A 15387-nucleotide genomic window follows, 5' to 3' on the forward strand; every position below is an offset into this window, starting at 1 on the left:
CATGATATTGTAATATTCAGGACAGAATAACTGAACAGAGAATATTCCATTAAAACTGAATCTTTATTTAGGATTATGCATAAAACTGACAACTTTAAATCAATCAAAAAACACACAATAATCACTTTTCACACGACACTATTTATTCTTTAGATTTTTATTGAATATTCCGCATAAAGCAAAATTGCCCTTTGAACCTCTGCAAAAGGAGAGAAAAAAAAAACACCCTGATTTTTTTTTTCCATTTTGAACTAAACACATTACTCTGAACCAAATACAGTAGTAAACTCTGAAATAACTATTTACATATTGAGGTCAAGGAAATTCTCATTTATAATTTACAATCGGCCCCACATCTGGATTTAGGGGATTATTAATTACTGAAAAGGGATTTCCCTTGTTTGTTTGTTTTTGGAGACAAAAAAAAAAAAAAAAAGTCTTTCATAAATTAGTATTCAACCACTGTTCACCATTCTCAAAGTTAGAACAAATGTCTCATTCTGAGAACCCAAAAAATTCAAACCTTTTTTTTTTTATCAATACTACACAAAGAATACCAAAAATATCTTTATTTATAAATTAAATTATACATATACATTTACCCCCAAATGTACATATTTTGCAGTACATTTCATTGGGCATTCACATGGCAAAAAATACCTGAATTGTGCAGGCAAATACAAATACAAAAATGTATTTAAAGTGACTAGCTGAGGTCCCGGCCCCAGAGTGCTGCAATATAAAAATATCCTTCTTTACAAAAACACAAAAGACCAGCTAAAGTAACCACAAAAAAAAGTGGCTAAAGAGCAGCAGAGTTAGAAAATAATTGCACTGGTTTGTGATTCGCCTTCTAACTTAACCTGAACCTCCTCTTTTACCATTGGTGCATCCGTATCGTCCTCGGGGGGCTCTTCTTTAATAGTGGAGCATGACACCTCATCACCCTGCTCTTGTTTCAGGAAAGTTGTTAAAGGGTTTTCTGTAAGCATTTTATTGGGTGAGGGTGTGCAGTCCACAAAGGAGGATGTCTACGAAAAAAGGGAAGTGTTTTAATTGCCTAGATAGAAATTATGATGGAATTATTTTCCACATAAATGAAATAAAGCTTTACACAAAAGCAGAATCCAAAATACAGCATGTTTCAGCCACAGGACTTCAATGTGTAGGTGTGATGCATGTTAAGATTATGGCATTCTCCATATGAAGTACGAACAAGATAAACTACAAATCAACACTCACATTTTTGTAGTCTTCGTAACATGAGGGATGATATGTCTAAAAGAGGGGGAAAAAACAATTAAGTTTTTTATCAAACATCAAAGCCACTGCTATTAAAGGTGCAGTATGCGATTTTTCAAAATTGTTAAACACATATTTGAAATCAACCTAAACAAACACCCCTCCCTTCATTGCTCCGCCCCCTTAAATGCATGAACATGCAATGCAAGAGTGTCTCTTATCATAGCAGAAGCAAAGCAAAATAATGCCTCACGGAAAATAAAGCAAAGATGAAGAACAAACAAGCAAGCACAAAAAACAACAAACAGTTCACAAAATATATACTTATAAGCTTATCTAATATTAGTGTGGGTCCTAAAGCTCTTGCCTGATCATTTTCCAGTGTTATTCCTCTGAGATTTTTACTTTTGTGTTGTCTCTTTCAGCCTTCAACAGTCTTTATTCAAACCTCCCTCTTGCTTACGCTCTCCTCCCCCATCATGAGTGGACACGCCCCCTACTGCTGATTGGCTACCAGTTTGTGGTGGTGTTCGGTCTAACTTACAACAGTGTTTTTCAAAAATCACTTACTGCACCTTTAAAACATCTGAACAGCTCTTCTTTTCATTAGAAGATTTCCTACCTTTCCATCAACTCTGATGGCATTCTTGAGGTGCCACTCTTCCTCTTCCTCCTCCCAGTACATCTCAAATTGCTCCTGGCAAATCTCACATAGCTGAGGAGGAAGAAAGAGAACTTTTTAGTTCGGCAGGTACTTTTTAAATAAATTATTTTCTCTTAAAGGGTCATGAAACCCCGTAACACATTTTTTTGAGAGGTTAACAGACATATACACATGTTGTACATCAACGAAAACAACAAGAGCACTCATTATGCTTAGTAAGGGAAAAGTGTTTTTTTTCCTGCAGCAATTTCGTTATTCTGGTTTAAAAAGCAAAGTTGAACCAATGTCATGAAAAGTGATGTATACGTGTGAATTCGGAGTGGTGATTGGAGCTTTTCTCCACATTATTCATAAGGATGAATTCAATCCAATCATTGTGCTGTATTATGCATGAGATCGCATTACTGCAGATAATTCAAATGTCACAAAAGACTGTTTCTGTTCGTTGACCCCTGCCTGTTCAGCTTTGCATTCGGACACATGTTGTAAGTGTAAGTATTGTCAGTTTTTTTTTTTTTTTTCTCCACTCATCTTTTAATAATCATTTGTCTGTATAATGAATGTGTTCTATGTCTGTTTTATTGGTTGTTGTCTCCCCTCTTCCGACCCTCCCCTCTTCTACTTTTCCACAGCTTTGCTCGCCCATTTCTTGAGTCTTTTTCAAATCATCCAGTAATAAAACATGGGGGTTTCATGACGCTATAAACTATGAATAAGCACACACAAGTCTGTGTAGTTTGCCTTACCTCATGAACGACATCCTTAGCAGCTTTTACACTCTGGAACTCTCTCTCTTTGGCTGCTTCCTGCGTTTTCTGTACAACCTCTTCATGAACTTTTTCAAAGAACTGACTCTTTGCCCTCTCCTCAAGATCAGCAATTTCCTCAAATTCAATCCAATCCTAATAGACACAGCATTTCTTCATGTCAGATATTAAAAAAATCCTTTGTTCCCTGACCACCTTTTCAAGAGGTCATCAGTTATTTCCGTAATACAATTTTCAGAATAAATAAAAAATAAAAGGAATGAGAAAAGACCACATCCGACTTACCGTCAGACTGTAGTACCAACGGCGATGTGTAACTTTCTTACTGATGTCCTTCTCGGAACGATTCTGTCTGTAGTGCCAGTCCAAATGATCCGCATACACATCTGTCTGAGATGCAGTAAAACGCATGCCGCAGGAATAGCACTGGATTCCAGTATATAGTTTGGTGATAATGCTGTCATGTCTCCTAAATTAAACAAATTTTGCAGAACAGCTGGTCTCATTAAACCATTTTTCATTGTCACACAATAATAAAGATATTTCTATCAGCTTCACTTATGTCTAAACTCCAAAGAGTACGTAGATGTGCATACTGTTTCATGTCATCCAAAACAAAGCCAGTCAAATCTGGGACATTTTCATCTTCCTCTTGTTCCTCCTCCTCCTCCTCTTCTTCTTCAGGCACAGATGAAGTCTGACTTGCTAATGTGGGGTCTAAAATAGATTATATATAAAAAAAAAATCTTTAAATAGGTTCATTTGAACTATAAGAGTGTAGAGCAATTACTTGTCCAAAAGTAAGAAGTGAAATAATACAGTATGCTTACCAGTGGTTGAGTCTGTTTGTGCAGGTTTTATTAATTCAAAGGATATAAGTTTTGAAAACAGATCGTTCACATCTATTTGTCTGAATGGCTCGGGCTCAGGCTGTGGAAACTGGGAACCTAAATCAACAATTCACAAACTATAATAGAGGTCTAAAGTAGACATTACAATCAATACAAAACAAAAACAAAATGTAGGCTGACAAGTTAACAGTAGTGCATAATTATGTTTCAGGATATGCAAACAAATAAAAATAATGAAGACATTCTTACCAGGCTGGAAAGACATTTGGTTTGGTGGCATGAAGGGTTGAGGTCCCATCATCTGAAAATACACAAGACAAATAAAATAAACAAAACATTAAATATCCAAGTATAAAGGGATGGTGCACCCAAAAAGTTTTATTGTGTCAATTTACTGATTGATGAAATGACGACAGAATTTTTATTTTTGGGTGAACTATCCCTTAAACAAGAAAACTTCTTGAGTAAGGAATACTTACAGGCTGAGGAACACTAACAACACCTGGACCAGGGAATGGAGCAGGTCTAAATGAACCTTGGAAATCTGGTGTAGGGCCTGGCACACTGAAGTTGGATGCTTGTGAAACATTTTGCTGCATGGGAAACTGTTGAGCTGGGCCACCAAACGAGTTCATGGGTGGCATGTTGAAATTGGGCGGTGGTACAGCAGGGTTTATCACAGGAGCTTGACCCTGAGTTTGATCATACATTGTTGGCTCCTGTGGTCTCAGCTGGTTTGGAATATTTGGACCGCAGAATCTTGGAGGACCTTGAGGGTCATATCTTGGCATAACAGGGGGTGCATCAAATCTTAAAGGTTCAGGCTGCACCGGGTTCTCAAAGCGCATCCCACCTGACGGACTATCAAATCTGACTGCACCCTGCTGTTCATCAAAATTCATTAGTCTAGCCGGGAACCGTGGTTCCTCGTATCCTGGTGGACCATGTGGCATGTGAGGATTATCGAACCTTGGTGGATTAACAAATCTGTTTTGGTGCATCTGATGATCGTAATGAATTGGGGCTTGAGGGTCAAATCTTACCATGTTATGAGGCTCTATGTATCTCATTGGCCTGTGTGAAACTGCTGGGCTGTTAAATCTAACAGGTCTTTCATGGGCTTTGGGAAATCTTTCAAACCGGTGAGGGGCATCAAAGCGATGTCCAGGATACCTTACAGGCCCACCAGACCCATCAAATCCAACTGTATTGCCTTCGTACCGAGGAGCAGCATAAGGTATTGGAGGACCATCTAATCTTGGCTCTCTCATCTGGTTAGGTGGCCCATCAAAGGGAGCTTGAGAACTCTTATATCCATCAAATCGTTGAGAAACATTTGGTCCATCATGCCGTGGTGCATTCACCTGTGCCATGGGTCCTTCTGAGGAGTGAGTCGGTGTATTCCCAGGAGATTCATGATTTAGTCCACTTCTTCCCTGTTCCAAGAAATGATCATGCCTTGGAAGACCCTCTACACTTATTGGACCATCATCTGGGCCTGTACCAGAGTGAACGCTGTTGGGACTTTCAAAGCGTGGGCTGATGTCTCCGTCAGGCTGTTGATCCATTTCAACTGGAGATGATGCCCGTTCAAAATTCAATACTGTGGATTTTCCACAGGTCCCATCCAAGCTGACAGGGCTTGGCGAATTTCTGAAAGTGGATCCTGTAGATGATGGAGGCCTGTCAGTTCTTCTAGGATCTTCATGGTCAGAGACTGGCTTTATGACATCACCAGACATTTTATGCACATCTGAGCTCTCACTGTATCGTTCAGTCACTTCATGATGAGGCTGATAGAGCAATATATCATGCAAAGGAGAATGCCCCTCTTTTCGCACTGTGGAGATGGACAAATGAATATAAAAAAATAATTCAAATTAAGACTCCAACACAAAAACCAACAACATGAACAACTTAGAGCATGTTTGAATTTGTCATGGTAAAATTGTTCAAAATAAAATTACAAAAATCTAAAACTATATGTAATATTAAAAAACAAAAAGTGTTACAATTCACATACAAATAGGACAAATCTTACCTGGGCGAAGGAGCTGTGTTCTTTTTAACTTTGACTTATGCTCAAGATAAGAAAGCGCCGCATCAGAAATTGTTCCCAATCCTTTCTTTTTTGATGGATACACTCCCTCATCACACGATTCATCCCAAGAGTCAGACCGCTGTCTTTCCTCTTGATACTGAAAGAGTTGGTTTATTTGATGGGCTACATTGAGGAATTCATCATTGGATATTTCACCCTCAGCATGCCTTTTGCTAGCCTGAAACAAAACATGGCCAGTTTAGCAATATTCTAGAGTAATAAAGTATTAGACCAAGAAAACTGTATTACAAAACATAAAAAATGTAACTGTCCCACCTTTCTTAAAAGATTGCGTTTACTTGCAGAATTGAGTGCTTCTGGTATTTGTATGTTGCTATCAACACTCAAGCGATGTTGCTTAGGTGTACGAGGTGTGGATGGTCTTTGATTAGTGTTCCAAGTCTTGTGTCTCTGGGGGCCCAGTCGTCCATCTGAAAGCTCTGGATTTGACTGTTTGGGACTGTTCACACAATTTTTTTTATTTGAATGAGGTTCAACTTTGAGCTGGAGTTCAATTTTAGCAAGACGAAAAGTGTAATGAATAGTTAAAAAAAAAATTAGAGTCACTTACTGTTTATTTTCTTCCCATCCACTCCTCCACCTCTTGCCATCTTTTGCGTCTTTATGCTCTGCAGGAGAAATTCTCTGCTGTGGTCCATCTTTCTGATCAGCAGGTCTATCCTCAAGCGGCCTTTTTGATCGTCTTGATTCTGGGGGGCTTTTCTTAGTACTTCGTTCATCTCTTATACTCAACTGTGGAAAAGCATCATCATTATGTGGATGTTTACTTAGTCTAGCCTTTCCAGACTTGGGGGGTGGAGTAATACTCCTGGTTTTTCTCTTTGGAGATGATCGCCTTTCTTTTCTTTTGGGAGAATGTAACGGTGGTGAACGTGATCTTGACCGAGACCTTTTTCTAACATTTGCTTTGTTCACTTTAATTTCTTTTTTTACAAAGGTCTCAAGCCTTCCTTGCTTGTTTAGAGAGCCATTTATAAGCTTGCCCCTGGACTTTAGATTATCCAAGTTTTTGACACCTTCATCCCTCTCTTTCTTCTCTGAACTTCTTTTCTTGTCTTTATCCTCATCTTTTGAATCTGTCCTTTCATGCATCTGCTTATGTAGCCTTGGATCCTTCTTATTCACTTCAGCCGCCTTTGAATGTTCAGACTCCATTCCTCTGGGTCTGACAAGGACACCTTTTCCAGATGGTGACATGGACTTGGATTTAGGTCTTTCCTCTATGGTAGAGTTATCCTTTTTTGGAATCCTCAACTTACTAGGTCTTTCAGCTGAGACTTGTCCTCTTTTTCCTGATGTATTCAGAAAGCTTGGTGTAACCTGACTATCCTTCTTATGCATCACTTGTTCCTTTGCATTTACAGCTGTGGCACCAGGTCTATTTAATCTAGGATCTCTGGTTGACAATTTTTCTGACGGTGCTGGGAGCCAAGGTTTGGTCTGTGGTGCAGGAACCGTTTGACTGAAACGAACTGGAGCACTGGCATTGTGGTTTGAAGCAATAGCAGGACTGGCAGCCTTGAGGACAAAAATAGCAATTCTCTTTTAAAAGCGTTTTAGGCACACATCAAGAAGTATGAAGCATGTTGATCCAACTGCATTAGACCAACTACAGCTTCTATGCAGTCACATTACATAACACCTGTTCTTGACAAATCATAATTTTAAAACAGCAAATACTGACTTGGAGCACACTTTACAGTTCAGCTTGTTATAAAGCATGTGTCTATTAAACTCACCAACTGAGCTTTTGTTTGTTCAAGTTCAAGCTCTATCTTCTTTTGCTGAAGTTCTAACAACTGCTTTTGCTTTGCAAGCAACTGTTGTCTTATCATTTGCTCTTGTGTCAAGCTCGGAGCTGGAGGTTGTGGGGCAGGAGGCTTTGGAGATGTTTCATCAGTCTATGCAAAGAGAAAAGCATACATTTCAGATAAACCATAGTAGTACATATCTTCCCACTCCTTGGAAATTAAAGGATCAGTCACAACTCCTCTAATGCTTACCGGTTTTAAAAATTTTGGGTTGACATGAATGCTGGCATTCACATTTGGTGGCAATGGTTTTATAGGCCAGGCAGGATCTATAGAGTTCACACGCACATCTAGTGCATATAGCTTCTTCAAGGGGAAAATTTCATCCCATGTGGAACGCAATTTGAAGAGACTTTTTCTAGTGGCCTCATCCACCTAAAGTGAATCAAAAAGAAAGGGGGGGGGGAAAGAATATCTGACTACTCCATTTATTCTCACATAACACTGACAAAACTATATAATTACCATTCAAAAAAATAAAAATAAAAGGAATGTGATTACTATTAAGGAATTAAACAATATATCAAGGTGAAGGAATTAATAAGCACTACACAGTATTCTAAATGGACAAAGCACATGACGTTCAATCAGAAGTAACACCATGGACACAAATTCAAAGAATTATGTACCTTCTCAAATACACAAATAAAGGAATTGACTAGGTTCTTAGCAAACACTTCAAGGTAATCCCCTCCAACATTCTTCACTATGGAATCCACTAAGTACAAAACTGGGAGCTTCTCACCAGGTGCCGCCTAAAGTGATAGAAAACTGACAAGTTTAGAGAACAACATGGGAGAAATGCAAAACCACATTGAATTAGTTTGAGGTTACTAAATGGTATGTTTGAATTAAAAATACTGGAACAAAAGACAAAAATCAAGCACTTAGGGTGAAGTCCACGGTTTTGCATTGAAAAATGAAAATCCTCAAAACCAGATCCATCAAAAATCAGGGGAAAGTTCTCAGATGCAGGTACAAAAAACATCCATGTCCCAGGTAAAAGAAAAAACTTCTTCAAAGTCCACGCTTCATGCTCAGTCCATCAAGCAGGATTTTTTTTTTGTTAGGTTGTCAGTACAATTTAGTTTGTTACTGGTATCAATTTATAAACTCCAGTTTCACAGAGACTTTTAGCAAGAAGCCCAAGCCCTTTAAACAAAAAATAAAGGGATGAAGCTCATTTCACTTGTTTGTTTTTCTTGATCAAAAAAATCAACTCAGTGATCCACTTAAACTCAAGTTTAGATTTGATCTTCGTATTGGGGGATGGGGGGGACTTGGTCTTTACATTTTACACAATTCCAGAAAAAGGTTGACAAGTTGTGACCAACATGCCACAGTGCAGAGAGCAGTTTTTGCAAAATTCCTTAATTTCTTTCTTTTAGTAATTTTTACACATTCAACATTGGAATGTCATTGGACAGGACACAACACCAATGCATATGCTTTTGTATTAAAGAGCATTTAGATTAGACTGAAATCAATATAGCAAACATTACCACAAAAAATACACTTGGAAATAAAGACAAAAGGACATTTCACATAGTTTATTGTCACAGTTGTATACCATTTATTAACATTTCAGAAAATAATGGAAATTTACTCAGCAATCTAACACCCCAAACCCTTTATTGGTTCAAGTACAAAGCAATTTGAATGGCGCACATTTGTATTAAAGACTTTAAATCCAGACGTGCTCATTTTCATGGAGCAGCCCAACACGACTATTCGAAATAGTGCAAGATTTCAAAGATTGGAAACAAACAAGGATAATATGAAAGTTTTCCACGAATTTTTCAAAAAATACCCAGCCATCTAAGTTATGTAGATAGGGAGCAAACCACGTGTACCAGCTGATGAAAAGACATGACTACAACCATGGGTATGCAAATGCTTATACCTGATTAATTGTTAAGTGAAAGGACAGAGCGTATTGAATATCAGCATTTCTAATCAATACAACTTTACAAAATTACTATGTGTAAAGTACACATTGGATACAAACTTAACTATAAAACGACGATCGCTGGGTTGATTACATAACACGGAAATGTCGAATCATTCATATCTAGGGTTCTTGTGGATAAGTCATACAACCATAAAATTAATTACATTTCACCAGATAATTATATATGGACATAGAACAATGTATAACCTACTGAAACGTTGGCTTAAGGCAATACATCAAATTGGTATTAACATAGAAGCGTGACTGTAGCGAGCTGCTTGCTATCATTATCCTATAATCGTATTGTGAAGGGAAACATGGATTATTAACTTCAAGCCAAATGTGCGTCAACAGCAAGTCCGACTTTATGACCAGCTGGAACCCAACAAGCAGATAAACATGCTGCTCCAACTGGACTAATTTGGGAATGTGGAACGGTGTCTTTTCTAAGCCAGAAAACAGAGCATTCTGACTGATAATAAATACAATTATTTATATCATGATAAATTAGTAAGTAGTTAACGATAATATAGCGTCAAACGGTTTTACGTCGATTTAAACAATGTAATTAGCTAACTCGCCGTGCTACCGCCATGTTACTGGCCTCATGTCATGTCGTCATTTAACTAACTGGCCACACTCGAGCTACAAGACGATGACTGAAACAAAACAAAAATAAATCTATTTTCATAAAAACCTTGGCAATTTGTGCTTCAATAATTGCGACGATATCCTTGGCGAACTGGATGTTTTCTTCGGCTAGAATGGTGAGCATGTTGATGTGCGGTTTGCTGTTGAAAGTCAGATCTTCCAGCGAGGACTGATACTCGCGGCAGGCGTCCTCCCTCGCGCCTTCGTCCGACATCTTTGAGCCGTTGAGTCGAAGGCTGTAGCCACACAATTTAAACTATTATACAAACATTAGTTGCAACACAGTCCTCTTAAACATCTGTATTTCGTCTTGGTTTCCTTTGTACGTCGAATGCCGTCCTGTGACTCCTCACGTCTTGCTTTTTTTGTAACGATATTTCTTGTTTCTGTTGAGCGTTGCAAAATGTCCGTCGTACTTCAGCGGAGACTACGCGTCATCTGAAACGTTTTATAGTTGAACGCGCGTCACTGCTTCCCGATTGGCTGCGCTGAAACGCACGAATTCGATTGGGTAATGAAAACTTTGCTCTCAATGTCATTGGTCAAAACAGAACTAGTATATTCAAGAAGAGCCTATCAGAATTAAATAATTACATAAATCAATAAAATCACAAAAGAGTACAATGTCGTCATCACCTTGAATTTAAGATACACACTGTAGAATAGAAGAGAGGTTCAGTGGGTTCAAAACAATATAGAGAATTATTTTCTGAACAAGGTATAGAGGCAGACTTGTGGAAATTGTTAACCTATATATTTTTGGATTATAATTGTCTATTTTGAATACATGAGCATAGCTGAAGTACTGATACACAAATAGTCCAGTCATTTTAAGCCAAAATATGGGGGTCAACCTAGGACAAATTGCAACAGAAGCAAACTCAACTGAGTTTGTATCCTCAATATGTCCTGAGGGGAAAAAAAGCCCCGAATAATCCCATTAGGGGAAAGTTTCGAAAAAGACCCAAACATTTTTAACCTTTACATATCACCATGAAAATGACTGAGTTGATTACTTACATCAAGACAAACAAAAATGTATTACAAGTTTTTTAAAATAGTTTGTTAACATGGGCAAACGGTGCATAATCTAATTACGTATGTGCTAAGTGGCATAAATACTACAACAGATCTAAACATTGGGTATAGCCAGGTGAAAATACCTTGTTGAATCTTGTTGACATATAACAGTAAAAGACTTAATGTTAAGGTCTGAATGGAACCCATTATGTCTTTTACTGTTATATATCAACAAGACATTTTCACCTGGTCTAGACCCAATGTTTAGATCTGTTGTGGTATTTATGCAAATTAGCACATACATAATTAGATTATGCACCGTTTGCCCATGTTAACAAACAATTAAAAAAAAACTTGTAATACATTTTTTGTTTGTCTTGATGCAAGTAATCAGCTCAGTAATTTCCATGGTGATATGTAAAGGTTAAAAATTTTGGGGGATTTTTCTAAACTTTCCCCTAATGGGATTCTTCTGGGCTTTTTTTTTTTTTTCCTTACTCAGTACATATTAAGGATACAAAATCAGTTGAATTTGCTTCTGTTGCAATTTGTCCTACCTTTTTTCATAAAATGACTGGACTAAAAGCAAAATGCACACAATTTTAATGACCAAGCTTTTATTAAACATTTGTAAGTCAGAACATTGACTATCAAACACGTAAAGTCAGTGTTTAATTATGAATACATAATAAGGTCAAAAGAATAGATTATTCTGGGTAAGTATATATTATAAAAAATTAAAACATTGTTTTGTTCTAGGGGAAAAAAAAGTTAATTTTCAGTTTTAAATTCTATTTGAACAGTTATTAACAACATTTCATACTTACAAAATAGTTTATTTGCAATTACATTTACAAAACAGAACAAATATATTTTAATTCATCTCTCTCTATTTTAATTCAAAATGAATTTTCAAAAAGATCTCTGGACCATTCATTTACAGATAAATTACAACTTGCATCCTGCTTGTCAGTCTCGCCTGAGAAACCCTCAGACCCAACTGTCAGCAGCTGATCAAAATTTTGTCTTTTATCACTTAACCCCAGATCTGTGATCTTACTCTGGATCTCACATTTAATTGCTCTGGAGCACAGTGAGCTTACACGTCTTCGGGTTCGCCCGGTCTTCTGTTCACATGAGTGCTGATGATAAGAAACTGGGGTGGATTGCAAACATGGTGAAAACAGCAGGGAACCTGAAACTCCAGGCTCTGATGTGTTGACATTCCTCGGTTCATTTACTTTAGAAATCTCTGTCACATCCGAAATGTTCATGTCCATACTGCTTTGACCAGAAGCAAACAAGTCTACAGAGCAATTGTACTTCTCTCCATGGTCATCAAACACAATCAGTTCCTGCTTGACTTTGCAGTTTCCAGAATGGACCTCACTTTGTGCACAGTGCCTGAAATATTTGTCCTCTTCATGGTTTACTGAACAAAAAGTCACAGATGGTCTGCTTTTGGTTAATTTTTTTCTTTTTAAAGTGCGTTTTTTGTTAGAAAAAGACAACCCGTTGTTTGTAGGGTGATTAAATGCACACATAATGTCTGGACTAAAATGCATCGTATTTTTTAGCCCTGAAGAATTGGCTGGCTTAGCAATGTTCATCTTCATTTCAAGATTTTCTGGACACTCATTTTCATCGTTCTCTTTCCAGTTTATATTGTTCACATTGCGCACTGGTGAGGACAATTCAACACCACAAAGAGGCATTTGTGTAGTCTTTGAGATACAGCTTATGACCACTGAATTTTCTGTCAGAGAGCATCTATTTTGCACTTGAATCATTTCATCTCTTTTACCTGAACTGCAATCCTTTGTGTCATTTAGCTCTGATATCTGAGGCTCAACCCTGACAAAATCTAGCAAGCTTTCCGATAAAGGCGCATCTTCTAAATCAAAACATATATTTTGACCAAAATGACTATCAAGTGACTTCTCATGAAAAGATGAATCATAATCGTCCCTGGATTTAGCTCGTACAAGGCAGTGTCCGGATGTAGTAATTTCAGAATTATTTCCACAGGAAAAGGTGCTCAATGGATTCATAGTGTCACACGCAGTAAAACCGTTCAAGTGTGCTGATGATTCAAACATGTCACAGCTTGAGGAAAAAGATTTTCGTTTTTGTTTTTCATTCTTCAGTTCATCCTTTATACAGTTAACATGCTTCAACTGACTGCTGTTGCTTTGACATGTGCATTTACATGTTCTTGTCTCTTCTTTCTTTGGTGAAAAAATATTACGATCACAGTCTCTGGACAGCTGATTACTCGATTCTTCCGGAGGGAAGCATAAGCCGGGTAATTGCCATGGGCTTGAGATTGTGAATCCTTCACTGCTGGGTTGAGAATCCAGCCTTGCACATGATGGAGGAGTATAGTCAAATCTGTTGAGTTCATCTCTTTGTGAACTCTGTGAGTCTTTCTGTTGTGATGGACAGATATCGTTTGCAGATTCAGAACAGCACAAATGTGAATTTGCTTGCAAGAGGTTTTTAAAATAAGCAATTACAGTACATCCCATCAAAGACTCACATGGAGAAATGATTTGGCAGGCCACTAACTGTCCAGACAGCGAAGAAGTTTTGGCATAATTATGAGGAACCTGTTAGGAAGGAACAAGAAATAAGCAAAGTAAATAAACAAAGCAGATAATCTAGATGGCCCCACCCTAAATTAAATGAAGAAATTCTTCATACCTTTAATCCAAATATGACACATCTTCCTATAAAGCAGTCTTCCACAGCTTTGACAAGCAGTTGTTGAACAGTATGTGTGCCATCAGTTTTCTCTGAATCAACAAAACTGGGAAAATCACATTTATATCAGCAATGAATCAACAGAAATGCTTGTTAAAAACGTTTACAATTTGTAAATGCTTTAAAATATACCGTTGAAGGCAACCAGCAGTAATGCCAAAGAAGGGATTTAAACAGCCACCGAATACAGTCACACCAAATATATCTTGGTTTCTGGACACTTTAAATGACAGCCTGTATCTGTAGTCCACGTTTTGTAAGTCAGATGTGAATCCACACCTTCCACATGTAGCCCTAAAGATATTGATACAGGAGTTAAACACTCATTCATAATCTTCAGACGTTTTATTTTTATTTAGTCAAATCAAGACAAGTCACCTTCATTTATATAGCGCTTTTAACAATATGAATTGTTTCATTTTCACTGCATTTGTCATTTTTAAATGTATTGGTCGAGAAACCAAAAGATTATAAATCATATTAGTTGGCTTAATTTCTTCATCAAATTAATATTTCCTTCAGTTATTTTGATGCTTAATTAAGCCTGCTAAAATGCATTGTATGAGCTTCTGTTACTTTCACTCTCACTTCAATTTATAAAATACACTCACTCAGACAATAGTAATTATGTTAGGTTACACCTTATTTTAAGGTGTCATTGTTACAGTGTAATTATACATTTAAGTACTGATTAATATTAATTAACTACATGTACTTACTATAGGTAGGATTAGGATTTGGTTGAGGGTTATTGCATGTAATTATGCATAATTGACTGTTATTACTATGGTAAGTACATGTAACATATGTAACAAGGACACTGTAAAATAAAGTGTTACCATATGTTACAGCAATAGTAATTACACATTTTTTGACACTTTCATCAAATACTTTGCAAAAAAAAAGCTCAGAAAAATTGGTCATCCGAACTCTTGTCTCCTACCTTTTGCTTTCCTGTATTAATCTGGACAGACAGCCTTTGCAGCACGGATATAAAAAACAAGAGTCTTGCAGAGAAATTATTGTGCAACCCACAAGAGCCCGTGTATTGCTCATGAGTGCTTAAACTAACTTACTAGCAAGGTTTACAAACATTGATCATGATATCGTTATTCTCTACAAGGAAACAGACTAATCATATCGTATATATTTTTACATGTACACCTAAAATATTAAAGAAATAAAAGGATATCATTTAAACGTAAAGGATCAGAAAAAAAGTAAGCTACAACAAACTTCGCATTTCAAAACAACAAGGACGATGAGTTTCTTCCTCGTTTGTTTTATCTCTCATTCCCCATGAAGCACAGCGCCATCTACCGTACACTATTATGAATGAAATACGGCGATCCCTGTAGTTTTAAAGCAAAGATAATTTTTTAAACCTTTTAATAGTATTATATTTAAGGTTTAAATGAGTAAAACTTTGTGATCACGTTAATGCGATATGTGTTAATGCGCTTTGTTCATACCATTCATACTGCAGGTGTCAGTGTTGCTTGTGAGATAGCTGGGTGCGTGATGGCAGTGGTGCGATTTTGATTC

General features: G+C 37.2%; 2 protein-coding genes across 2 annotated transcripts; both read right to left on the reverse strand.

The window, feature by feature from the left end:
* Nucleotides 1-44: 44 nt before the first annotated feature.
* pcf11 (PCF11 cleavage and polyadenylation factor subunit) lies at nt 45-10499 on the reverse strand. The gene is made up of 16 exons (XM_084136303.1): nt 10106-10499; nt 8087-8212; nt 7650-7832; nt 7386-7547; nt 6197-7164; nt 5902-6085; nt 5566-5803; nt 4004-5364; nt 3774-3825; nt 3504-3620; nt 3270-3390; nt 2959-3142; nt 2653-2808; nt 1865-1957; nt 1243-1278; nt 45-1031 (listed from the first exon to the last, which is right to left on the reverse strand). The coding sequence occupies exons 1-16, from the start codon at nt 10271-10273 to the stop codon at nt 819-821; spliced, it is 4362 nt and encodes a 1453-aa protein (XP_083992429.1). The 5' UTR covers nt 10274-10499; the 3' UTR covers nt 45-818.
* A 1186-nt stretch (nt 10500-11685) lies between these two features.
* Nucleotides 11686-15170, reverse strand: ddias (DNA damage-induced apoptosis suppressor). The gene is made up of 4 exons (XM_084136305.1): nt 14786-15170; nt 13975-14136; nt 13783-13888; nt 11686-13688 (listed from the first exon to the last, which is right to left on the reverse strand). The coding sequence occupies exons 1-4, from the start codon at nt 14896-14898 to the stop codon at nt 11979-11981; spliced, it is 2091 nt and encodes a 696-aa protein (XP_083992431.1). The 5' UTR covers nt 14899-15170; the 3' UTR covers nt 11686-11978.
* Between the last annotated feature and the right edge of the window lie 217 nt (nt 15171-15387).

Source organism: Abramis brama, assembly GCF_963993115.1.
Source record: "Abramis brama genome assembly, chromosome: 15".
NCBI lineage: Eukaryota > Metazoa > Chordata > Actinopteri > Cypriniformes > Leuciscidae > Abramis > Abramis brama.